Below are 27,686 nucleotides of genomic sequence, written 5' to 3' on the forward strand. Positions count from 1 at the left end.
TCTCTGATTTCTCCATGTTTTATTAATTAAGTTATTGGTATCATTAGCATATCTTATGTTGTGTCATCAAACTTTATTAATTTAGTGGACATACAGAGCATATTCAATAAATATTCGACTGATTCGTTATTGACATTTTCGCAAATAAACATCCAGCCACATAATGTATAAAGTCACCACCACCCCCTCCAGTTTTGCTTTATTTACTTATTTAAAATATTATTGAAATAAGGCAATGTGATAGCTCTCAGTAACTCAGTGTTTGAAGTGCAAAATAAGAAAACCAAAGCCAGGGGTTCAAGAGATTTTTGAGTCACGCTCTTTCAAGGTCAGGTTTAAAAAGGAGAACACAGGGAAGGCAAGAGTTTAGCAAACTTCTGATCCTGGTTATACGTTTTAGTTTGAGAAAAACAAAGCAAACAATGGTAAATGGATACCCTTTCACACAGAAGTAGCTCAGGGAGGCCATTCAAATAGTAGTGGATGATCCCACCCATCCACCCCCACCCGCCGTGTCCACACACTAAGGTCAAGGCAGGGAGAGGTGGGGAGGGAGATAGCAGGGTAAAAGGAAGAAGGCAACTCTGTTAGCTCAAAATGTCTGTTTTCCCCCTACAGCACAAATTGAAGTGATACCATGCAAAATTTGTGGCGATAAATCCTCCGGGATCCACTACGGAGTCATCACGTGTGAAGGCTGCAAGGTACGGACTCTAACACAGCGCTGCCACAGCACCCGCGGCCGCCTCAGGCATCCGCGTGCCTCGCGGGCGCTGGTGAGCACGCCTTTTTAAAAGGTCTGCTAAAGGGTTCTGTGCCTGCTGCTGACACTCCGGGATCCTTGCTGAGTGGTGGGTGGGCTGATTTTCCGTTCTTTGACCTTTCACCCTTTTGTTTTTGTCTAACCGGTCAGCAGCTGCTTAAAAATGGATTCTTATTTAAAAGTTTGAACTACTCACATTTACAGAGATATAAATACTGATTCTTGAGGTTTTTAACAGTATTGTCTCCAGCAAGCTCCAGGGCGTTTATTACTATATTAAAGAACTAAAGGTTAAAATAAAGATTATAACTAACGAGCCTACATTTATTTATCTGCTTGAGAAAGAAGTCAAAGTAACAGTTGCAATAGGCATATGGCCATCCTTTATTCTCACATTCCAGAAAAATAAAACTGGAAGCATGGAATGTTAGAAGTAAGCCAGATAATCTCTAAATTAATTAAAAATCTTCCTCCCCAACCTCCTTATTTTTCAATGAAGTTCTGAGGTATAAACAAGATTTTGTCATTTGGCCAAGGTCACTGATGTAGTTAGTAAGAGAGCATGGCCAACAACACAGGATTTTTCATTCTCTGTCCAGAGTTCCTTTCCAGGACAGATTCGACCAATCCTTACAAAGGCAAACTAATTCCTACGGGCAGGCTGCTTTTAAAATACAAAGCTGGGGGAATAGCAGTCAACGTAGACCTAATGTGAAATAAGAGAAATTTGAAACTAACAGTAAGTTTTTAACATTCATCCTTAAAAAAAAAAGAAAGAGTGGAGAGATTAAGTATCCAGGAGGAAATAAAAACAGTTCTACAACTAATTTTAAAGGGTAATATGTAACCAGAGCAAATAAAATGCAGCCACAGTCTGGGAGGAAAAAGTGATGTCCTGGCAAAGTTATTGGAGAAAGCAATTGTATTCTTGATCCAAGATGCAAGCAGTGTATCATTAATTTAAGGTCAGTAAACTGAAGGAGATGTAGCCTAATCATGGATTCTAAGGACCAATCTTAATCTTAAGAGACTTTCAAATATAAATGAGGCAAAATGCTATAACTGTCAAATAGTGGTGCTATGCAAAAAACTGGCAATGTCTTTGTAATAGTCTCAAAAAGTATGATTCCTGGAATTGAAACTGGAGGAAAGAAAAGAAAGAGCAACAAATGAGAATAAAGCTGGCAAAGGATGTAGAGAGGGGAGAAAAACATTAATGTCCTAACCCATCAACATACTGACCTGCTTCGAGGTGATTAGTGATAATCCATGTTGGAACATCATAAGATGTGCTTTACATTCTGTCCCTCTGCAGACTTACAATTAAGAATTGAATGTTATTTACATTAATGCAATTTTTTCAACTCTTCAAAAGAAACAATAAAGCAAAATTACAAATCAGCAATTTTTTACCCTCCTAGATGAAGTTATTACTTCCTCTGGGCAGGTAGATAAATAGTTTTATTTGTAAATACTAATAATTTTGGAATCGGAACCCTCTCCAGTGAAAGTATTTCCACCACTTTGTTGGTTTCTTATGCAGTTTTAAGAGCTCTGGTCTAGTTTACATAGTGTCCAGCAAAAATGTATTTTAGATCAATGTCAAAGTGGAGATGTTTTGTGTTTCATTAGATAAGGTCTGTTTGGAAGATGTCTGATTTCAAAATACAAGGCCATGTTCATGTTAAGGAGCAAAACATTTTAAACAGTAATTTCCCAAAGATTTAACTACGGAACAAATATATTTCGACAGATCAATAGCTAAGAACTAGTCCTATTCATGTCATCTTTTCTATTTAAAGAAGGCATCCACAATCAGAGAAATTATGCTGTTACTCTGAAGCATACTTTGACGTTTTAGTCAAAATGATATTGTACACCACACTATATTTTTTATTTCATGGAAACACTCACATTTGTAAATATGCTACATTTTTCTCCAGATAGAAAATTCAGGAAATTCTATTCAGAATAAGATGTCAATGTCAGCACATTCAGCATCAACCTCTGAATTTTCATAACACTGTTTTCTAGTCAACATAAACAACCCATTTTAAATAACATCAATGCAGCTTGTGCATTTATTCAAATTTCCTATTCATTCAATAAAATTTGAAAGAGAATCTCTTTTTTCATGCCAAAAACTTCATTTGCAATAATGAGCAACAGATAAGCAAAAAATGCCTCATAATTAATGTCAAATTGGCCTTAAATTAGGGCTGTAGCTGTGACTTCACTCATTTTTTCTGGCAACTCTTTTGCTAAGTGGCGCTAGAGTACCCAAAGATAAAAACCACAGGCTTCTTTCTTAAAATGTAAATTTCGAGTCATCTTTAATCAAGACCAAGGGGCTGAAGTTATGCTTTCTGACAGCTTTCATGGTGTGTGAACTACATCATTTCAATCCCCGGGGGCTTGGATTCCATCTCTGTTTTCAGGGGCTCCATGAATTCATTCAAACTGGACAATCAGATATCTCTTTCTGCCTCCACTTGTCCGTTAAATAAATAATACACATGGATCCGTGAGGGCAAAATTAGTTCTTGTTGTTGAATGGCTTTGGGTTTACAACCACAAAGCCAATTGGTGCCCTTTCTTTCCAAGGAGATACTTAGCCACAACATCCTTTTCTGAGGTTCTTCACAAGGTTAGTCAAGCTCCCTTTACAGTGCCATGCTGAGCCATATTGGAGCCCAAGACCAAAGGAAAATCAATAATGTTGATCCTCTCTTTATTTAAACTTTCAGTATTTTTTTGCATTAATGTTGACTTTTAACATATTGTGTTGAAATATTTATCCTGATTACCCACTCTTTCAACGACCCTTAAATTTGTGGCCAAGTTGATTGCCTCACTCACCTCACCCTTGTCCCAGCCCTGCTCTATCCTCCTCTTGATAGTTGAGGAAACACAGAAACTGTTTGACAGAGGTCAGGTGACCTCCTCCAGGCCTCACAGCAAGATAGGCATTGGGCTGACCGTCCCAGCCCGTCTCAAGGCTGCCTTCTTCCAAAAGATGCTACTGTGGGCTATCTTTTCCTAAAATTTCTCTCGGTCAATCCGTTAGAGACCATGACTTTGCTCACGGCACTTTGCACTTTTGCTGTATTTCAATTCAAGAGGAAAGAGCAATTAAGGAAACTGATTAAATATGTGAAGGAATGGGTGACTGATACTCTCATTTCTCTAAAGAAAATGTTTATTTTTCCCCAATAGGGTTTTCTGTAAGATGATTAAACCGAGTGGTATCCAAAGAATTAAAAAAATAAACTCAACTGTGGATTTATTTAGAAAGGTAGCGTAGAGTCCATGGCAGTTCATTTTGTACCAGAAGGACCCAGACTTACTTGCATGAAGGTCTCCTACATCACTATAGCCTGAGGCTGAGCAGAGAGCATTAGTTCAGCTTTTAATTATTGCTTATTTTTTATTGAACAGTTTATATACCGTATTTCCTTTATTCAAAGATGTGGTTGATTTTAAGATACATCATTGGTTTAAAAACCAACCTTCCAGGGGCCAGCCCAGGGGCATATTGGTTAAGCTCCTGTGCTCCGCTTTGGCAGCCCAGGGTTTGCAGATTCAGATTCCGGGTGCAGACCTATCCACTGCTCATCAAGCCATGCTGTGGAGGTATCCCACATACAAAATAGAGAAAGATTGGCACAGATGTTAGATCAGGGACAATCTTCCTCAGCAAAAAAACAAAAACAAAAACAAAAAACTTTCAAATGCAATCAGTCCAAATTCAAAACTTTTCAAATGGGGAAAAATACATCCTAGAAACTAGGAAGATAGTAGCACATACTGAGCCCACAGGCCTTAGTAGGTCTATTGTGACTCAAGTTTCTCACCCCACAGCATCCGAAATAAGCCTGTAGTATTGTCCCCATCCAGCTTTGTCATATCTGGCTTAGCAGTGATCTTCTCTGCCACTCCTTCCCCACTGCTCTGTGAGGGCAGAAACTTCCTTCTGCTTTTCTTTGCATAGAACAGCACAGCTCACTAATGTCCTTAGTAAACATTGATTAAATGAGTGAGTGAATGAATGAATGAGTGATACCCTCATATCTCTGCAGATAGTACGTATTTCCTCCAGTAGAAACATCTATAAGCTATCCAAGGAGAAGGATCCAAAGAATTTTAAAAATTAAACTGTTATATTCACTGTAGAAAATGTAGCAAACCTATGTTAATAGTCTCTGTTTCCTTTCTTATAAATCTGTCTCCCTCATTCTCTTTTGCCCTCTAGGGATTCTTTAGGAGGAGCCAGCAGAACAATGCCTCTTACTCCTGCCCAAGGCAGAGAAACTGTTTAATTGACAGAACCAACAGGAACCGTTGCCAACACTGCCGACTGCAGAAGTGTCTTGCCCTAGGAATGTCGAGAGATGGTAAGGCATTGCCTTCCTATTTCTTACTGAAAGGCTTTCAAATGAATGCTTTGCGTGCGTCTGTTTAAGCTGCTGGAAGAATTCTAGACAAAGGGAATTGCAGATGAGAAGCAAAGAAAACCGTGTGCTGCTAGGCATAAGAGGAAAAGTAAGAACATATAAAAATTAGTATTGTCTATGAAATAAGAAGAAAAGAAAGGCTTTACTGTAGATCATGGAGCAAAACCCGTGCTAACTAGGTTAAGTGAAAGCCACATAGGCTTAGATTGAAAGTGACCACCTGTCCAGGTTTGCCTGAGAATGACAGGTTTCACAGGACATGAAATTTTCAGAGCTAAAACTGGAAAGTCTCAGTCAAACTGGGACCATTTGGTCACTGGGTTAAGTCTGGCTGGTGCACAAATTGGTTAGTATGTGGAGATGCGAAGGAAAAGAACATACTTCTATAGGAAACCCAGAAGCGCCACTGGCTGGTCACAGCTACCCAGATAAGGACTTGAACTATTCTGAGCCGTGATGAAGATTGTAAAGGCTATAGAAGAAGTCTAAATTTTAGAAGGGTTGCGTAGGTTGGTGTCCTCAGAATATGACACAAGTGTGCACTCCATCCTCATGCCCAACCCAATTGGGTGGCTTGGGTCCCCAGCTGAACTTCTTAGATTAATGAAAGGGAACAAATAAAGTGAAACAAAGAATTTCGTCTAGCTTTGCTTCCATTTTTAAGCATTTGTCTAAGATAATTCTTTCCCCACCAACATTGGGCACAGCACTCCTGTATTAAATTGTGAGCTGCCCTAAGCCAGGGGGCCATTTCCATCTTGTTCCCACTATATGCTTAAGGTCTGGTTAAAAGCAGGTGCCTAAATGTTTGTTGAATGAACCACAGAATTCTCTTCTTCCTAGAGCCTGAGACATAGACAATGATAATTATTTTCTTTATGTGAATCATGTGCCTTTGGTCACACTCCCTCCGGTGAAATTCAAGGTGATGTGGACCAAAAAAAAAGAAAGAAAGAAAAACTTCCAGATTTTAAAGAAATACAGATAATTGGCATATATTGTCTCTTGGCATCAGGAAGATATTGAGCCTCAAAGAGAAAACATGATACTCACCTTGTAATAATCAAGTATGTCTCCTAAAATATACATCTATGAAAAAATGGAAGCTTCCCAACAAGGACAGATTTCACAATGTCTTCTTATCCGGAACTGCATTGCCCAGTATGGTATCCACGTGTCACCATTTAAATTGAATAAAATTAAATAAAATTTAAAATTCCATTCTTCAGTCCTCAGTCACACTAGCTGTATTTTAAGTGCTCAATAGCCACATGCGGCTTGTGGCTACCAAATTGGAAAGCATAGAGAACATTCCATCATCACAGGAAGTTCTGTTGGAGAAATAGTGAAAAGAGATGAGAGAGAACACTTTAAAATTAATGAACAAGTTTGGACAGAATTTTTCTACAAAGTTTAGAGCACTAAAAAAAAAAAAGGCATATCCTTGAAATTTAAGAGTTAAATTAAGACCAGCTTCCTTGGTAAGCAAGATATAAACTTAGAGAGCTTTACAACCAAAGATGGTAAGATGAAATAATTTCCAAAATAACTATGAAAAGTCAAAGATGATAGTTCTACAATTGGGTTCTCTTAAAACCAAAAACGTATGTCTAGTTGTCATGTAGTAGTAAGAAGAAATCCTTGAAAAAGCAATGAGTTTATTTTATAGTTGCTCCCAAAACTTCTGTTCCATTTAGAATCTCACAATCCAAATAAATATGGAAAGATTTCCAATACTTTTTGCATAAAATTGTTCTTTGCTAGTGTGGGATCAAAATGAGGGTGAAGAGCATATCATGAGAAAATACTTTAATCACTGAATATTTATAAAGCACTTGCAATGTATACAGAATTGTGCTGGTTTCTTTGAGAGCTAGCAGTTTAACAAGAGGCTGCCTCTATACTCAAGTGAATCTCATTAACAGAGTAATTCAAGTCTGAGAGGGGCAAACACTTAAAATATGTGCCATTCTGATTAATAGGTAGTGGTAAGAAGAACGCTAATACCTGAAAATATAATAATAATATAGCCTTTGTTAAAATAGGCCTATGAATACAACAAAGGTATTTACAAATAGTGACGAGGAATTATTTATACGTCGGGAAAGTTGAGTAGGTTTATTTTTGCCCTGTACTGTAATGTTTTCACAAATATGTCATCACTTTTATTACAGGAAGGGGCATAAAACAAACACTGGCTCATCTGTGTTTCTAAAATGAATGGAAAATTCATTCTAAAATAGTTTTATGGTAATTGTCAGCAAAGTCCTTGGTTTAGAATGAAATCTGATCATTCTAAAATGTAGTGGAGCTTTAAGTTGTTTCTTTGAAAATACTTCAGTTGCTCAGTAATCTGCTAAGTTGATTTCCTGGAAAAGGCATAACTATTCACTACTGAGTTTCAGATGTTTACCTAGGCAGAGGACTTGACAGTGTACTTATTTGACACTGTTAGCTTTGATTATGAGATCTATGGCTAACAGCAGAATTCTGAACCTAAAATTGTTAAATGTGGGGTCTTGACTGGGCTCATTCATGCATCTGCCACCAGCTACAGGTCCTTCTGTGGATCTGCTGATCATAGATGTTCTCATCTGGGATATCTGAGGTGGCTCTGGTCTGCTTCACATATTTTATCCTCCAGTAAGCTAGCTTAGTCATGTCCTTTTCATGGTGAGACACTCAATCACACAAGCACTTTTTAAGCCTCTGTTAGCATCACATATGTCAATATTACACTGGCCCAGAGCAGGTCACATGACCCTGAGTCAAGGGGTGAGACAGGATGCTTGCACAGAATGAAAAGGCATTGCAGATTTACACAGGGAAGGGCATGGAAATAGGTAAAAGAAATCAGGGTCATCAATGCATTCAGTACACCACAATGTATATTTCGTCTCAATATAGAGTATATAGAAATCTAAAGCAAGGACTAAAAGGAAAGGAGTTTAAAAAGAGACACTGTGTTTCTGTCTCCATGTTGGAGAGTTTCTCATTCTCAGTTTTCTCCCTATAAAATTTAAACAAACAAATGGAAAACTATTCTACTAAAGTAAGTCAGAAAGTAGATCTCTTCTGGCCAAAACAAAAATCTTCATCTATAGCAATTGATACAAATTTTGTGTTCACCTCTATAGCTCTGTAACAGTGAGCTGTTTGGAACCTACATGAACCCAAAGAAAAAGGAGTCAGCAAATAAAGAAGCATGTCACATGATTTTCTTGGTTGGAGGGAGTTCTTTCTGAATCAAAATTTATTATGATTTACTTTTTCTTATACAAAAAGTTTTTTTTCCCTAGAGAATGATACATAGTAAATTTTTTAGAAAGATATAATATAAGGTGCAGAGAAAGTTTTCCCTAAAAATTACTATAGAATTCTGTCCATGGACAAACTGGAAATACCACTGCAATTAGTAAGCAAAAAAATTGTCTCTGAGAAACAGATGCGAGGCTGGCCCCGTGGCCGAGTGGTTAAGTTCGCGCGTTCCGCTGCAGGCGGCCCAGTGTTTCGTTGTGTGGACATGGCACTGCTCATCAAACCACGCTGAGGCAGCGTCCCACATGCCACAACTAGAAGGACCCACAACGAAGAATATAACACAACTATGTACCAGGGGGGGCTTTGGGGAGAAAAAGGAAAAAAATAAAATTAAAAAAAAAAAAAGGAAACAGATGCTAACAAAGATGGTGTCTTGACAAAGGTAAACACACTGATCTGGATAATTCAAGACCTTATAAAAACAACAGTTGAGGTGAAAAGGAGAGTTTAGTCTGAGTTAACCAGATTAATTGTCTTCATTCAGAAAAATGACTGGATAATTACCACCTTGTTTTCCTACTTAGGCAGTATCAGAAAGCCAAAACATAGATTTTTAAGAGGGCTTAAGGACAAATTCAAAGAGTTTGGGCTGCTTTAAGTCCAGCCCTCACATCCACAATCCAGTAGGCAAGAAGGAGGAAAATATCATGCCCCAACACCTGCAAGTACATGTAGCACTTCCATTTACTTCCTGTTAGTCAGAACTTAATCACGTGGCCACAGCTGGCAGCGAGGGAGGCTGGGAAATGTGGTCCCCATTCTACACAGCTGATGCTCAGATAAAATTTGGTAGCTCTGTAACCCACGAAAGAAGAAAATGAATACTGGAAGAATATTGGAGGGTGAAATGGTAGCTCTTTCACAGCAAGAATTTCTTCTGTGGGCCCTTCGTGCTGGAGAGTTTTTAAGCACTTGGCCGTGTAGGTCTCCTCAGAAGTTATTCTCATCAACCCTAGTGACTGAATCCAAGAACTGAACCTGTTTATACCCTCTTCTTTCTTCTTTCTACATTCTCTGAGCTCCCAACACCAACAGGTGATGGGAACACTGTCACAAAAGAAAAAAAAATAGAAACAGAGAGGAATCTCCAGGCTTGTCGTAGTCTCCACCGTTAGCATGAGCTGAACAACACAGAGCTTGATAATTCAGACAAGGTGGCACCTTGACTCAGGATGTTCACAGCTTAAACTGAGAGTTGACAGCTTGTGAGGAAAAATGTCAATGTCCATAAGTTCAGGAGGTTAAGCTCTATAAGTTAAAAATCAACGCATTCAGATTGAAATGTAATGTCAATCAGTAAAGCATTTTCATATTACTCTGTGACCACTTACAACGACTCTTTTTCTTTTTTCCTCAGAATAGCTGAGGATTTTATCAGAAGAGATGGGCAGCAAAACTTGGGGGTGGTAGAATGAGAAAGGAGGGCTTACTGCTGGCTCGCTTGCTGGGCCTTGGATGCACCAAATTGCTATTTTCCAGAGATCCTTTCCGTTTGATGTGAAAAGCCAACTGATGGCGAATGATGTGGTTTGCTTAAAATTGTGTTTATCACCCTGCCCCACATCCTTGATCATACCCAACATGCTATTTAGAAAATAGTGAAATAATAGGGTCCTATCCGACAATCTAGTAATCCTAATGCTTAGAGGGAAAAGCTAATAATGAGTATCGGTTGACATTTTAATATCAAGTACTATTTGGTAGTTTTTTGTTTTTGTGGGGGTTTTTTCCCCGTAAGTAAGAAAGAACAAGGAAATACGCTAAACTTCATGTCAATGAGAAATACATAAGTTTTTACACTTCTCCTCAATTAGATTTAGTTCTCACTGTGCACATAAACCAGTACAGATACCCCTTAATATAACCTTTCACCAACTGTAGAGTGCAAATGAATGGACCCTGGGGCTATGGTGCTAGAAGCTTGTGCATTTGATGTTGATGGACCAGCAGTCATGGCCCCTTGGACTTAGGGTGGTTCCTGAGAATGATAACCACAAGTGCTACTTTCTGCTTTTCTCTCCAACCCAGCTGTGAAGTTCGGGAGGATGTCCAAGAAGCAAAGGGACAGCCTGTATGCCGAGGTGCAGAAGCACCAGCAGCGGCTGCAGGAGCAGCGGCAGCAGCAGGGTGGGGAGGCGGAAGCCCTTGCCAGGGTGTATAGCAGCAGCATCAGCAATGGCCTCAGCAACCTGAACAATGAAGCCAGCGGCACATATGCCAACGGACATGTCATTGACCTGCCCAAGTCCGAGGGTTATTACAACGTGGATTCCGGCCAGCCTTCCCCTGATCAGTCAGGACTTGACATGACTGGAATCAAACAGATAAAGCAAGAACCTATCTATGACCTCACATCCGTACCCAACTTGTTTACCTATAGCTCTTTCAACAACGGGCAGTTAGCACCAGGGATAACAATGACTGAAATCGGTAAGTGGACGTCTCTTTCCAGCTCATTTTTGGAAATTCTGCTTTGAAGTTGCCTTGGTCCTATTTAGTATGGTCATTTTCTTAGATCTAAGTTGAATTACTTGCATTCATAGCTTCTAGTGAGAAAACTAATTGATTTTAAAATATGTTCTAACGACAGTCATTGTTCCCCTGCCCCATAAAAGTTTGTTTCAAGCAAAGGAAGAGAGAAGAAATTATAAATAGAGAGATGTTATCTGTAAAGAACAGATGCTATCTGTTGAGTCTGGGTTCATCGCTGAAGGACAATGTTACTGGTATAAACAGGAAAACTTCAGCAAGTACTCAAAATGATGCTATTTAAAGCAAAATAGCTAAGGGAGATAGAAACAGTGTGTAGTAACTGAATGAACAGGGCTTGAACTCTCCATCTAAGATAACTGAGGACAAACCATAAGCAAATGGTACCTTAGTTTCCTTCTTTGTGAAGGCACAGGAGTAGACCAGACGACCTCTAAGCCTCTTGTAAGTCTGAATTCAAGAATTCTACATGGGAATAGAGTCTGAATTACTGGCAATGAAGAGAGTGGAGTCTGGAATGTTCCAGAACATAAGAGCACCAAATAAGCTCCGGTGAGTTGGGCTAGTCACAGACACAATTGCATCAGCAACCCAATCCTCTCTCTGCTGTGATGTCCTTTGATTCCTAAGGAGTGGTCTTCAAGAGTGCCCTATCCTAGGCAGGTTTTCTTCTGACCTTCTCAGCTTTGTTTTACCCTGTTAAGCTCAGGAGTCTATTAAAGGTTTAACCAGTTGATCTCATTAACTAATTGCCCTAAAAATATTGATGTAGGTTTACTTAACACATTACCCTCCTGGGTAACAGAGTTGCATGTTAACAGTAGCCTAGAGGAGCTAACAAACAGGAGCTATATCAGGCTTCATTGCAGTATTTAGTGGATGCCGGAAAGTGATGTGGAGCCCAGGAACCTGTGAGGCCTCCTCACATCCTGCCCTGAGAGGTGGCAGAGCAGAGTGTTAAGAACCAGGCCAGCTGAGTTCAAATCATGGCTTATTATTTCAGCTGGAGCGAGTTTCTCAATCCCAGTTCATTCATCTCTCTTTGTTTGATTGCTCGTCTTTAAAAAGGGAAAAGTATTAGGTTGTAGATCATATGGTTGTTGTAAGAATTAAATGAGTTAATATTTGTAAAACAGAGCAATGTTTGGTGCCAGCAAGTCCTCAATACCTCTTAGCTGTTATTACTTGTCTACTATGTACTCCGTCACCTTCTCTGTCTACACTGTGAGTAGGAGCCTAAAGCCTACGAGCGTTTTAAATAAAGTTGATGTGAACACATAATGAAGAACATGCCATATGCATCTTGGCTACTTCTACCATCTGGTTGGGGAAGAAGCGATGTCACATAGTTATACAACCTGAAATGTTATTTCTCTCTTTTAGCAATTCAGCATGTGACAGTGAGTAAAGAAGTTGTTGACAAAATACCTGTAATGACATTCGCAATTGGGAGATATAGAAAATTAAACATCAGCTATAATAGCAAAAATATTCACTATTATTGCTACCCTTAACCTTGATTTTTAACTATGTCACAGGCACTTCACACACGTTTAATTTTCACAAGCATCTTATAAGTAAAAATGTTATTCCCACTTTACAGATAAGGAAACAGAGACTTAGGGTTGTTTCTTTACCTCCCCAGGGCCCTTTGGTTACTAAAGGATGGAGCCAGCTTACACCCTAGGCAGTCTAATACCAGAGTCTTTGTGCTGATTCATTACCCTGCTACTGGCTATAGGTTTAATGTCCACAGACTGCATTGTCAAGCAGTAGGGACAGTCTTTTTAAGTGAAGTCACTCAATCTTTCCAACAGGATATGTTAAAAAGGAAAAGAAATAAGCACCATTTTTGCTTTTATCCTCCTTAATATCTAAGTGCCTGAATCTGCTATTGAGTTGAAACACGTGTTTAAAACCTAATGCAACAAAAACTCACGATTGTTGGGCAATCTTCTGCCCCATACCCAAAAGGAAATTCTTCTAAGAATTCACAAATCACAGTTCGTTTGTGATTTAGAGTCAGTAGGAAGTATTACGGACAGAAAACTATGGCCAAAACCATCAGGTCTGAGCAACCCTAGCAAGTCACTTTTCCTCTCTGCCCCTCAGTCTATTCGTCTATGAACTGAGGCATTTAGACTAGATGATCTCAAAATTCATCTAGATTTTCTACACAGACATTGATACCCAAAATGAACTAGCATATATTTTTCTTAATTATTTCAAGGCACCAGTAGTCTTTAGAGATCTCTTGATATGCTGTAAATTTTGGAGGTTTCTTCCATCAGATTTTTAGGACTACAATTAGATTGTCTGGCTAGTGCTCTCAATTTTAGCAGGCTCCTAAACCTCAGTATTGACTTGGTTCACATTTTGTTAAAACAGCAATGCCATCTAGTGGACACAAACTCCTTCTATGGGTGTCGAATGTAGGTGCCCACGATGAGCCTTGATAATGTGATAGACTCTTCTTTTCTGCACCATCTGAAGACCTGCCACTTATTTCACTAAAGCGCTAAGTCCATAACAGTATCCTTGGGCAGGAAGGCGTCAGTGGTAGAGCATGCTGGTTAAGAACTCTGGTTCTGGGCTTGGACTGCCTGACATCGGAACCTGGTTGTGCCGTTTCCCTCAGGCAATTTACCTAACCTCTCCGAGTCTCAGCTGTAAACCTGAGACAGTAATAGTCCCTACCTGTGTGTATCGATTAAATGAGTTAATATTCGTAAATTCTTAGGAGAGCATCCGTCATGCTTAAGCCTTGTCATCATGATTATTATTGTTATATAATGGATATTATAATGTTATTAATCTCATTCTTACTTAACATTAGCGACTACTACAGGTAATATAATTACCTTTTATTGAGCTCCTACCTTGTGCTGAGCAGTGTCCTATATTTAATTTTCTTAACAGTTCTATTATGCCTGTTATATAGGTATTTGTATATCCATTTCACGGATGAAAAAAATGAGGCTCAGAAGTTACAAAACTGGTAAAAAGCAAAGGAAGCATTTGAGCCCAGGTCTAAGTAACATCAAAACCCACTCTTAACTATTATACTGTATTTCCTCCTGTCAAAGAAAGGAAGCCCCTCACAAGCTAATTGGCATTCCCACAGCAAAACATGTTTGCTATTTGCTGCCTGACATCCTTCCCAGGCTACACATGAGCTACAGAGCTTGCATGCTGACATTTTGACTTGACTTGCTTAGCAAGTTGTCATAGTATGAACAGGGTCTGTACATACCCTGTACAGACTATATAGAAAATCTGATTTTAGCCACATTCTGACTGGTTGAGTTCAAGGCTATATCACACTAAAATATTTTTAAACGTCAATCTTGGCTTCTAGAAGTCCTGATCTGCTTCCTCTGGTCTCTGAGAGAACAATGAAATGTGTACAACCAGGTCGTTATTCTGATTGGGTTATCTTTTGTTTTTTTTGAAGATTGGCCCTGAGCTAACATCTGTTGCAAACCTTTTTTTTCCTTCTTCTTCCCCTCAAAGCCCCCCAGTGCATAGTTGTATATTCCAGTTGTAGGCCCTTCTGGTTCTGCTATGTGGGACACTGCCTCAGCATGGCCTGATGAGCAATGCCGTGTCTGCACCCAGGATCCGAACCAGCAAAACCCTGGGCCACTGTAGTGGAGTGCCCGAACTTAACCACTCAGCCACAGGGCTGGCCCCTGATTGGATTATCTTAAAAGCAAAATTTTGTTGAAAAAAGTTTTTGGATTATTCCATATAGAATACAATCTTACAGTTTTGAATTTTTCATAAAAACATATTCAAGATCCATGAAACAACTATATCAGCAACAGCATGCAGATATTAAAAGGTCAGTTACATGAATATTGTTAGAGTCAGGAATATTCCCCCAGAAAAACCAAACTTGTCTTTCTAAAAGTTCACAAAGGAAATACAAACTTCTTAGTTTAAGGACCCTAATAATAATACTTTATGTATGGAGAGAAGTATAGAAAGTCCTTTCATGCATATTAGCCAATTTAAGCCTCACACCACTGCCTTCAGGAGGGCGGCGGAGAAATCATCCCATTGTGCAGATGAAGAGAGTAAGGGTCAGACACAGTGAGCGATTTTCCTAGGGCACAGAGCTAAAGTGGTGAAGCTTAAATGCTACTGTAGATCATTCTGCTACCCTAGACTGCCAGGCCTTCTTTCAAAAACATATTTTTGAAATATGCCGGGCATGCAAGGCAAGCAGAACATGGTTCTTGTCCTCAGCATCTAGGAGCCAGACATGAAAATAAATAACTGCACTTCAGTGTCACATATTATAAGCCTTGAGCATGACGGTACCACAAACTCCCCTGGTGGAAAGTGATATGGAGGGGGAGGGTGGCGGTATTGCTTACCCTGAGCCACACCTCTTATCAGGAATGCTTTCTTCCCATAGTTTTGGGAACAGAAAACAAAATGTGGGAAAGTAAACAGAAAAACATGACGCATTTCAGGAATTATATCCTTAGGTTTCTCAAAATCTCATAGGAGAAAAAGCCATGAAATAAGAGGTCAAAACAAGCTGCAAATTAATATTTAGGCAGCAGCAGCGACTGAGTTGAGCTGGAGTTTTGCTTCAAGCTGGCATAGTGGATCTGTGATATCTTTGGAAATAAAATTTTGCAGTGGTTGGTGGCAGGGAGAGGAAGCTGGCTGAAGGAACCTGGCAAAGAAGCAGAGAAGAAAGTGGAAGCTGGTGTTACTGCTCCTCTACTGTCACCTTCAGATGGGTTGGGGGATTCTGTAGGACTAATACTCTTAATGAAAGCTAATTTAAGCTCAAAGGTGGTTGGCAATGTATCTATGAGGTACCACACAATGAGGCAATTCAAACAGCCAAACAACATCCTTCTAAAAAGAGAAAGAAAAAAAATCCATCAAATTAGCTATGATGCGAAGGTGATCAATTGCCTTTTACACACGTCATCTGCGTTTGCTGTTCTATTCAGTATTTTCTCTCCAGATAAAGACAATGAAATGTGAATTCACTGGTCTCTCCTACATAATCTTAAACATAGATTTACTTTCATATTCCTTTTGTGTCCTATTTATGGAGCCTGGAATTTTAAGCACCAAAAATAGAAATAAACCTCTTTTTTAGAATATTCACCTATTACAGAAGCTGAGTATTAATAGTTAGAGGAGATTACAAAAAGGGATTGGCCTAAAAGTGATCTCGTCACTCTACTGAGCTACTTCATTCTATCAAGTTTGCATAGAAAGATAGACGATATTACCAGAGCTGTTTCATTCTGGAGAATTCTATAAAAGTTGGTGGTGTTTCAGTTGTTATTTATTAAGAACCCCAAGCAGGTGCTATAGCCTTAAGACAGCACTTTTAATGGCATTCGCTTCTACAGAGAAATATGTTGTAGCTGCTGAAATCTATCTATGCATATTTAATGTATATTTAGATACCTTTTTGCAGGCAGTTTAGGGAAAATACCTTGAAATTGGGAGCCTGACTCCACATACTAGCCATGTGAACTTGTTCAAAATTAGTTCAGCTTTCTGAAGTTCAGTCTCTTGGTCTAAAAAATAAGGCAATTGGACTAAATGACATGGAAAGATTAGCTCCTGGTGGGAGCTTCGGCCATATGCACAAATATTCCCTTTGTTACAGCCACTTCCCAAGGAGAAGCATGGGGTTGTGGGCAGGAGGGGACTTTGAGGCAACTAGGCAATCCAGAATGATGCTGAAGCAATTCCTAAAGCTGTAGCCAGTCACACCATCCTCCTAAGGAGCAGGACCACACTTGGGACTTTCCAAGGGGCGGGATGACCCCATCAATTACACAGTTAATAATCACAGTCAAAACAGAACTAGGCACCAGCCTCTTCTCTCCATCCGCCCTCCTGAAAAAGAAAAAAAAAAAAGAATGTCAAGGGCAACCAGGGGCAGCTCAAGGGGAGGGTGGTGGCCAATCCCCAACCACCCCAAGTTCGTGTACAAACAAAGTAAAGATATAGCTTCAAGGCAAATCTCCCTGTCCTCCCTGGCCCGCTCCAACCTGATCACGTCCCTGAGCCACTCTTGAGAGGAAAAGGGGGACTAGAAAGTAAAGACGTGTTCTTGGCTTAGCCCCAGGCCTACCCGGGGCACCTTGGTCCCAGGAGAAGAACTTACCTGACTCCTCTGAAATTTTAACAGTGCCTTGTTCTTTGCCACCTACAGAATATCTCTCAATATCCAGAATCCTACCTTCTCTCTCAAAAAAGGAATTCCCTGAGTGTAGGGGCTGGACTAAGTAACTAAATTTGTCACATTTCTGGGATTTCTACAGGGGTCACAACTATAGTGTTAACCAGTCCATGGCCGTGAATTATTCTAGAGCATTCTGAGACAAAGGACACTAGTTATTCCCTAGGGGCATTCAAATCCATATCTTCCTAGATATCCTTTAATAACCTCACAAAGAAGGTCTAGAGTCACCTAGTAATATGTTATCATCCTTCTCCTTTCGTGCCCAGGGATTCCTCACAACTGGAGGAAATGGCCTCATGTATTCAAAAGCCTTTGTGACCAGCAAGGCTCTAAACAAATATAAAGATGATTTACATTATAAAGCAACACACACATACATGCTGAAGTACTTATATTCAAGTAGCTATAACCCTACACATCTGTGTATAGTACACGTATGCGTATTAGTCACCACATGCATGTACCTCTGTTAATATAGCTTTCCTAATGTGCTAGCATTCACTAGATTAGATAAATCTTCTAAATCACATTTTCTATTTTGAGCTGAAGTGCAAAACTGATCTTCCTCAGTAGACTTCCCCTGGAGATACTAGTTTCAGTCGGATTAATTTATGACACGGAGTTCAAAACTTCATAATAAGATTCTAAAATCCTCCAACCAAAAAAAAAAAAATGCTATTGAGAAGCTGTTGGAAAACCAGTTCCATTTTATGCACTCAATTTCAAAAGCCATGGTAGATATGAAATATTCTGCAGTAAGGAAGAGGAAAGGAGATTTCATGAGGTTCTGTGTGTGACTTGTCGAAGGTGGGAATGTTTATTCTTATAAGACAACCTCTGAAATAGCCCCCACTGTTGAATAGCATTTCAAGGTATTGCAAGCTTTGACACTAGCTCTCGGAAACAGCTCTTAATCGCTTTTCCACTGAATGAGGTGAATATGAACTGCTTTAGCCACATTTTTAAGCACTTATTTTGGGATGAGCTGGTTAGGGTTAAAATATCACAGGAGCAGGGGCCAGTCTGGTGATGCAGTGGATAGGTTTGCACACTCCACTTGGCAGCCTGGAGTTCGTGGGTTCGGATCCCAGGCTTGGACCTACACACCACTCATCAAGCCATGCTGTGGTGGAATCCCACATACAAAACAGAGGAAGATTGGCACAGATGTTAGCTCGGGGCCAATCTTCCTCACCAAAAAAAAAAAAAAAATCACAGGAGTTTTGGAACACAGAAATACCAATTGATGGCCAAGTTGATGGAGATCAATACAATTTGGTTTCCTTAGCATAGTATACAACCAACTTAATAGGCTCTCTCTCCCAACAAGTACAGGATTTATTTCTATAATGTTCATAAATGTAGGGAAACCTGTTGGAAATGTTCCTAGCTGGAAAGACTTTTTTTGTTTATTCTATTTCATTTTAGGTTGTAAGCTATATGTAAAGGTGTGTTTGACAATATACCCTCAATACTGAGGAGAAAAAATTACCATTTAAATCTGAGTCCTATTTATAAATGAGGACTATTGTGGAATGCTATTTGGTTTTCAGACAGTTTTGTTCTAGGACAGCTCGGTGCTAGACTGTTTAGAAAACATTTATTTTAAAGCATTTGTCTATTAAATGTATTATTTAAGTAATAATCAAGTTAGATTAAATGTTTGAAATTTAGATTAAGTTTAGATTAAATGTTTGGATTAAAATGTTTAGTCTAAATTAAAAATTAATTAAATGTTTGGAAATGTAAAAATTGCCCCCAAAGATTTCCCCTGAATTAGCTCTTCTTAAATGTCAGAAAGGCATTGACTAAACTTCCACAAGGATAGTAGGCTGGGGGAGGGATTGCTTCTGTTTAAATTAACGGTCAATCCATATGTCAACAAAATCCAAATAGTAAAAGTCAATCCTAATGATGGCCCTGAGCAATTTTCATAATTAGGTTTTCATTATCTGTGACCCGTTAATCGTCCTTTGGGTAGTGTATGGAGGTGCAGTTTTTAAAAGAGAGTAGGCAAAGATTTTAATGGGCTCTCCATTTTACTGTTTTGGGCTGTTTTTGTTTGTTCTATCTAAGACTCTTCAAGTGCTTTTAAGACTGTGAGCTGTATTCTCACCCTCTGTACCTCTGCAAGGCTTCTTTCTCCTTTGTGAGTCAAAACAAAGAGAAATTGTTACATAGCTCCTCAGACTCAAGTCGCCATGCTTCACATGGTCCTTAGAAAACATCGCTGCTGCCACATCCTTCTGTTGATGGAAAATCAACCCCGAAGAAACTAAGACTTTAAGATGTTAAGTGACTTCTCAAAGAGTGTGAAATAAAAGTCTGAAGGGGTCCATATTAGCTTCCTCCGTCTTACGAGATAGGTCCCTTAGAACTCACCCATTCTAGGACAGTGAAGTGAGTTGATCTTTTCTGATTGTTCTGTGAACGAGGTCTTTTACCACGAAAATTAACTTTGAAATGTAATGTTTTCATAATAGATTCTTTCTCAATTTCCTTAGCTAGTTCGAAGAAAAGGAACTGTAATTTCCCAAAAATTAGACATGCACTATTACAATAAAACAAAACACTTATGATCCAAAACAAGTTTTCCATTATTAAATTATTAAGAAGCCAACCTCTTAATTTGTTTTGCTCCTTTTATGTTTTTTCCTTTGGACATACTCTGCTTAAACACAAATGCTATACAGATTCTTTCAGTTTTTCTTTCTTCTTTACTTGCTGCTTTCTTATCTCCTATTAAAATGCTCTTACCCGAGCTTCCTGAAATTTGAGAAAAGGTTAACCATTTTACTAATCTGTTCATTCAATCTTTGCCCAGATATTATTATTATTGGTATTATTCTGCTATCTTTCATTGTTTTTCTCAATGTTAATATTTCATCAAATTGTGTTTTACCACATTTTTATCATTTTTATAGTTAATAACATAACCATATTTTGTTAATCTGTTTTTCTGAAAAACTCTTAAGAACATTTTGGTTCAGTCCACATGAAGTAAAAATCAGTTCTGCCGTTCTCTGATATAATAATTGGCAATAGAACTTGTATGGAAAGTGGACTGGGATCTATCCTAATTTGTTGGTAAGAGAGTAATGAGTTGGGGCTGGCCCCGTGGCCGAGTGGTTAAGTTCACGCGCTCCGCTGCAGGCGGCCCAGTGTTTCGTTGGTTCGAATCCTGGGCGCGGACATGGCACTGCTCATCAAACCACGCCGAGGCAGCGTCCCACATACCACAACTAGAAGAACCCACAACGAAGAATATACAACTATGTACCGGGGGCTTTGGGGAGAAAAAGGAAAAAAATAAAATCTTTAAAAAAAAAAAAAAAAAAGAGAGTAATGAGTTGTTGGACCATGAAACTGAGCCAAAAAATGAGTTATAGGTTATTTATGCCCCCAACTCCTTAAGAGAATTTGAGGAACTTAAAAGCTAGAAGTACTGCGCTCCTATTTCAGACTGTGGATCGCTAACACACAGCTGTTTTAAGCTTAAATATTATTGATGTTCTATGCTGACAGCAGAATTCTATTTATGCTGAAAAATAATGAGCTCTAAATAGAGCTTAGAAAAATCAGAAAGGTCTTGAAATTGACATTGTCCTCTCTGACATTGCCATCTATTACACCCTAACCAGTAGACTTGTTCTATTTAACGATAGAAAACTTATAAAATGAGTGGCGTATTGTCAAAAGGACAAAATGCCCACTTAGTTAAATGTTTCAGCTTTCAACCAGTTGTTCTAATATATTATAGTTACTGCCTCAGCACTTGGATTCTGAGGATCTTGATATTCTGAAAGCTTAATGCAGCCTCTTAAAACTTGCCTTGAGCAAGTCCATAGAGATATCCTGGCATTAATTCAAAGCGAATCCCCTAAGAATTCTACCTTCACACTAGTCATATAAACTAAACAGAGAATTGAGCAGCTCTCTAGATCCTTAAGGCAAGTGATAAATTAAAAATTCGCTAATCATTTTGATTGAGGCTGAGATATAGTATTTTAGGAGGAATACTTCCAAGTTTAAAAAAATCCCTTGTGGAGGAAAATGAATAGGGGGTATAGTTCATCAAGAAGAAACCATCCCTTCTCAGGAGGAAGAAAAAAGGAGAGGGAGGAGGACAAATTAGGAAATTCGGATGCAGCCCCCTCTCGAGCTATATATAGCTTTAAGTCTCAGCTTCCTTGCCTTGGTACAGTTGGGCCACGGGTGCTTTTGGTAATAACACTGAAAGCAGCAGTTTTTAAAGATATACTCAACTTTCCCTGCTCCCAGGATGTGGGACTCTAATGAAACCACCCGTGCAATCCGTGTCTGAGACACTGTAGCCTTTGGAGAGCACCATTTGCTGAAATGTCTAATGAAAGCTAAAATAAGCCCCTTTGGTGGAAAAAAACCCGCTGAGTGGTTGAAATCAGAGCTGCAGAAGGTCACTTGCTATTTTAGTAGCTGCAAGCTGGTCCTCATTTTGTAACATGACAGTTATAAACAAGAAACTGTCACCTTGCTTGTCAGTTTACTTATTTCTCACCGAAATAAGTAGAAGTAGCCTTTTTTTCCACCTAGAATTAAGTAATTTGGATGACTTGTTTCCAAACTTTGCTCTACTATGTGGATTGATACATAAGAAAAGTTATTTTTCATATATTTCTTTAAGCAGTACTTCAAAATATTACTTTTACATTGTCTGATATGATTGATCTTTAAAACTTCATTTACCCATGTGAACTTTATTGTATACATCTCAGCCATTGATAAATGCCTTAAGGAGGGACTTCCTTCCTACTTCTTTGATTTATTCAATAGATCACAATGAAGATTGATGAGGATGGGGGAGGAGATGTGGGAATTCTTTAGTCTCGGAGAAAGACAGGTGACACAGCTAACTTCTGGGATTATTCAGATACAGTCCATTTGGAAATGGAGGAAGGAGGTTAGTTCCAGCCCGAAGGGTCTATAATTTTTGCACACACTGTTTAGAATTACCATCAAGTTTATTCCAGTTTTCCCTTCAAAAATTTAATTTCTCTCTTCTTATTGCCCACGTCATAAGTGGATTTAAGCTTACCCTAAGGATTCTAGGGAAGTATGACAATTTAACAATATTTTTTATCAAAAAGGATAAAGTATATTTGCCTATATCAGTTATTATTTAAGCCTCTTTATTGAGATATAATTGACATACAAAAAGCTGTATATAATTAATATATACCACTTAACGAGTTTAAAGATGAGTATATACTCAAGAAGCCATCACCACAATCTATGCCATAAACATATCCCTATATCAATTATTTTAAAGATTTCTGGGATTACTCTTTCATTTGAATCACACATCGTTGTTTCTATCTCATAAAGAAAATTGCTTAACACACGAAGTTACAAATTCTGTTAATTGGTTATAATTCTTGGGTTCCAATAAGCTTTCCTTCAAGAAAAGTATCAGGGTCTGAAAACAAAATGGCAATTTTATGAAAAACAGTTTTATGTGTATGTAAATAGGAGGAAATAGAAGGGAGAGGAAAAGAGAGATGTAAATGGGAGATATAATCGTGGTAGAATTGCATTAGTCAGTAAAGTAAAGTGAGAGCGAGCTATTTTTCATGAAAATTAACCAAAAGAATATTAGGATCATGGACTTAATATTAACCCATAATTACATAATTTTCCCTTGCCAGCATCAATGTTTACATTTTACCTCATCCTGATGGAAGAAGAATGACTGGACAGAGCGTATAAATTTTTTTTCTTGTTTCTTGACATTGTTTTATTAACTATCAAAAGAGCCCACGTACTTAGTGAATTGGACAAACCTCTGTCTCTCTGAACTTATATAGAAACTTAACTACGAGAAGATAGAGCTGCATTTTCATGTCCGCTTAAGAAATCTCTAGCCTCATCCCTGGTCTCAGGAAGAGCAGAGTGTAGAGTCCGCGGACATCACCTCAGAAGGTGGTAGAATTTCCCATGAGTCAGTCATCTGGGCCATATTCCTGTTGGGCCCATTAAGCCGGCTCAGTGCTTGCCAACTGCTTCAACATGCGCCATCTGCAGCCCAAGTTAGTTAAAGAATCCGACAAAAACTGGGCTCCGAGAAGCTACTGCAACCCAAGTCAGGGAAACGGATGAAGGGAGTGCGATTGCCCAGAAAGATTCCATATCCTCTGCTCTTTTACCTCAGTCTCTTTGTCTGGACTTTCTCATGTGGTTGGTCCCTGGAGAGGACTGCGTTTACTATTACCTTTTCTATTTTTCCAGGCAAGGACTCTTGAAAGTTCCTTTGGCTCCCAGCAGGAACTTTGCATACTGTATTCATTGTCTTTCCCTTTGTCCCTTCTTTTTAAATCCTTCTCTCCTTTTCACAACTGGAGACTCTCAGTCGAAGCAAACCATCTCCTCTGATGTTCATGCATCTTTCTAATTGACAGAAAGAGCCCTCAGGCCTTGCTCCCATGGGACCAAGTCTAGCTTTACCATGTGGTTATCAACCTGAGCCTTGAGAGGGTCAAGTAGGGTTTTCCACGTGGCTCACCTTTGCACTGCAGACCCGTGGAAGGAAACGGAAGAGTCTGCTTCAGCAACTGCTGCTGCTGTGTCTTAGCCCTCACTGATATTGATAAGTCTTAGGTCAAACAGAGATTTGCCTTTTATTTCTCACCACAAGGGTATGGGAAATAATTGTGCATGTTGAATGTTTGACTTCAAAGCCATTGTGAGTCGTTAGGCTTTAAGATCATCAAAGTCAATCTAAGCTTTCTAAAATCCTTTGTGAAATAAAGCAGAAAATGGAAGGATGGATGGACATTTTCAACATTATCGTTACTAATTCAACATTGGTTGAGCACCTACTATATATAATGTTCTCTCTCTGTCTCTCTCTCTCTCTCTCTCACACACACACACACACACACACACACACGCACGCACACACACGCACACACACACACACATCTGCTGGTCCTGTGCATTCTCCCTGAGAATCGCCTTGAATCTGGCCCTCCACTCCATCTCTGTCATTCTTACCTAGTCCAGACCCTCCTCATATCTTGCCTGAATTTTCACAACAGCCTGATTAATCTCATGTACTCTCTAATGCCATGTCATCTTCTGTGCCATGGCCAGGATCACCTCTCTACGACAAAAAACCGACCATGTCACTCTTCTGCATCACAGCTTCCACTAGCTCCCAGTTGCCTGCAAGGTAAATCCAAATTCCTTAGCCCGGCTTACTCAGCTGTGTTGTCTCTAGTCAAAATTTCCAGCCCTACTCTCATGTCTCCCTGTCTCTTCTATGCACTCTATGCAGCAAACATTTCAGACTTCTTGCCAGAAAAGACAGACTCGATTTGAAAACACCATTTGCTAGCTCTGTAAAAATGGGTCTAGAATCACTTACTCTCTCTGAACCTCACTTCTTTCCTCAGTAAAAGGGAAATTGGTTATAAAAGGTAAGAATTGTAAAGATTTAAAATATAATGTCAGAAATTGTCTAGCTCATAGCTCATTTTCTATCTGTGCCTTTGTAATATCATTCCCTTGACCTGAGGTCCATCTTTCTTTTCTCCATGTAACAAACTCCTGCTCAGACCCAGGTCAACAGGCATCTTCGCTATGGTTATTTTTCTGCCTCCCCCAGACTAAGTTAGACATCTTCTCCTTTGGGCTCCCACAATAACTGAGGGCACTTATTACATCATGATATGATATGATATTACTGTAAGATCTTTTAAACAAAAGAAAATGTCTTCTTTTCCCATGTGTACCTTAACCTGATATATAATAGCTTCTCAAAAAACTGTTTTTGTTGAATGAATATATGAATGCACTCTGCTGGGCTCTGCAGTCCAGTTCTTGAAGAGCTCACAATCTTGAAGGGTATGGAACAAACAGATCCACACAAATAACCACAGTGTGAGTCTGAATAGAATAATGGCTCAGTTACAGGCAGAATCAAAATGTAATGGCAGCCCGTCCTTCTACCTGAGGACAGAGAGAAGCAGGGAAGCCTTCGCGCAGGAGCGGACAGCTGAGCTGAGGCCTAAAGCATGCGTGTAGATTTAACTTCCAATTTTTCTTAACCTGTCCACGTGTTATTATGCCCACTCCTTCTCAAACCCAATAGAACTCTAAGCTTTGGAGGCAGAAAGCCAGAGAATTCTTAAACCTTGGCCAACAGTTCCCAGGAGATGTCATAAAGGAAGAGAGAAAGAGTTTTTCATAATGCAATTTTGAGTGGCAATTGTAGTTTTGCTCATAAACCCTGGAGCCTGTAAATTACTGACAAATCAGCATATCTTTGAAGATGAAAACAAACTACACCAAGAAGATAAAGGTTTGAAAACTATAGAGCTATAAAAATCTTATGTTTTCATTATGTACCTACTGAGGAATAGAGATGGTTTTTTTAGATTCTAAGTAATTGGACTGCCCAAGTGAAATTGAAAAATGATGAAACATGACATACCAATCTATTTTAACATGATATATAGAGTAATTCCTGCTCTTTTTTATAACATAGGAGGATATTCAGTAAAATTTTGAATCTAGGATTTTTTAAAGAAAGGATTTTGTAATGTGATAGACAATGGAAGTCTAGAAATGCTCAATGCTGAATCCAATACAGCATAACTATCATAAGTTAGCAGCACCTTGCAGCATCTTCTACGTCTGTCACCTTATAGTTCTGATTGAAAAACTCTAATAAATATTGAAATATCTTTCTGCAGCAGCACTAATTCCAAAATTAAATATCTCTGTTTTGTCTCCATTGGAGTCACTACATTGCTTTCCCATGAAACACTGTATAGAATGTCCTAATAATGGTAATTGTGGCTACCATTTATTCAGCGTTTACAATGTGCCAGGCAATGGGCTGTATGAGATCTTTTATTTGGAAAGTTTACTAGAAGCTTAAGCTTACATTTTTTATTCTCTACATCACTAAAACTCAATTCATTTCACGCCATATTTACCAGAAGCTTAGCGAGGTAAAAAGAAGGTACCTGAGTACTCCTTTATCCTAGAGAAATGAAATATGGCTGTTTAGAAAGAACAGAAATTGTATTTGAAATGGTACAACCTGAAACACAAGAAAAATTCCATTTCTGTGTGAACCAAGATTAGCTCTCAGGCAGCAAATTTGGTCATCTTCAGTCTACTCACACTCCACATACAGTATTCCTGTGTGCTTTGGTTTCCCAAGATGTCACTGTCTTGTGTTCAAATAGTAGATGGGATTACGTAGGGGATCTCCTACAAGCTCTATCCAACTTCAGGGGACTCAGAGCATATTTTTAAGGAGAGCTCCTATGTCGTGTTCTATCACTCAACTTTCACACCTCCAAACCCAAAATGATCAGTATTTAAGATACAATACCAAATGCAACTCATTTGGGATAAAAATGGCCCCAATAGACTATGTTTGTCACTATTTATTTATGAATATAATCATTTTCTCTTTTTCAAAGAAAAATTTCATCATGTAAAAATTAGAAAGGAGAATATAATGATCCCCAGGACCAAATTTCAATAATTATCTCCTCATGAGTCAATGTTATTTCATCTATACTCTCTCTCCCATTATTTATTATGTAAGATATCTACATGGTACCAAAGTCAAATATACAAAAATCATATCATCAGAGAAGTCTAGCTTCTAGCCTTGTCTCTTCACTCCTTCCTCTTCTATAGAAAACTATTTTTTTAGATAATTGTTTAATCCTCCCTTTTCCAAAATATAAACAGATACATTCATATTTAAATTCCCCCTTTCTAACATAAACAATGGAGATCTAGGGATTTTCAAAATATTTTAAAGTATTTGGAGTAAATGTCAAGACTGTTAGTGGACTTTTAGGCGAAAAACCAAGAAACATGGTAATTTGTATTTATTGTCAAAGTAAATAATTATTTGAACAATTTGCAACTTGTAAGACACCAGGTTTGTGACCAAAAGGAGAAGGAAAAGGCAGTAAATTTTGATTAAAAGATTGACGATTTTAAATAGACAATAAAGAGTTTGGAGATTTTAAAATAGATAGTAGTGTTAAAGACACTCTAATACAGCTAAAGTATTGCCAAAAGGCATTCTTGTAGTAAACACATTAAAAGTACTTTTTGAGCAGAGTGGGATTTTGTTCACAAACTCTTGAATTATTCTTTCTCATAGATCGAATTGCACAGAACATCATTAAGTCCCATTTGGAGACATGTCAATACACCATGGAGGAGCTGCACCAGCTGGCATGGCAGACCCACACCTACGAAGAAATCAAAGCGTATCAAAGCAAGGTACTCTGGGAAGCTACAGGAAAGTTCTTTTGTAATTTCTCTGTTTCTGGCTTTCTTAACCTTGGCACAATTGACATTAGGGGCTGGACAGTTCTTTGCTGTTGGGACTGTCCTGTGCATTGCAGGGTGT

The 27,686-nt window shown here is 38.8% G+C and overlaps 1 protein-coding gene across 2 annotated transcripts in view; it reads left to right on the forward strand.

Moving 5' to 3' along the window:
- The window catches only part of RORB (RAR related orphan receptor B), a 177,921-nt gene that overhangs the window by 128,312 nt on the left and 21,923 nt on the right, over window positions 1–27,686 (forward strand). For both annotated transcript variants that reach the window (XM_014848724.3, XM_070495633.1), the window contains exons 2-5: window positions 619–704; window positions 5,016–5,157; window positions 10,567–10,968; window positions 27,435–27,556. In XM_014848724.3, coding sequence (XP_014704210.2) covers window positions 619–704; window positions 5,016–5,157; window positions 10,567–10,968; window positions 27,435–27,556 — 752 coding nt within the window. The remainder of the gene's footprint in view (window positions 1–618; window positions 705–5,015; window positions 5,158–10,566; window positions 10,969–27,434; window positions 27,557–27,686) is intronic.

This window comes from Equus asinus, chromosome 23, assembly GCF_041296235.1.
Source record: "Equus asinus isolate D_3611 breed Donkey chromosome 23, EquAss-T2T_v2, whole genome shotgun sequence".
NCBI lineage: Eukaryota > Metazoa > Chordata > Mammalia > Perissodactyla > Equidae > Equus > Equus asinus.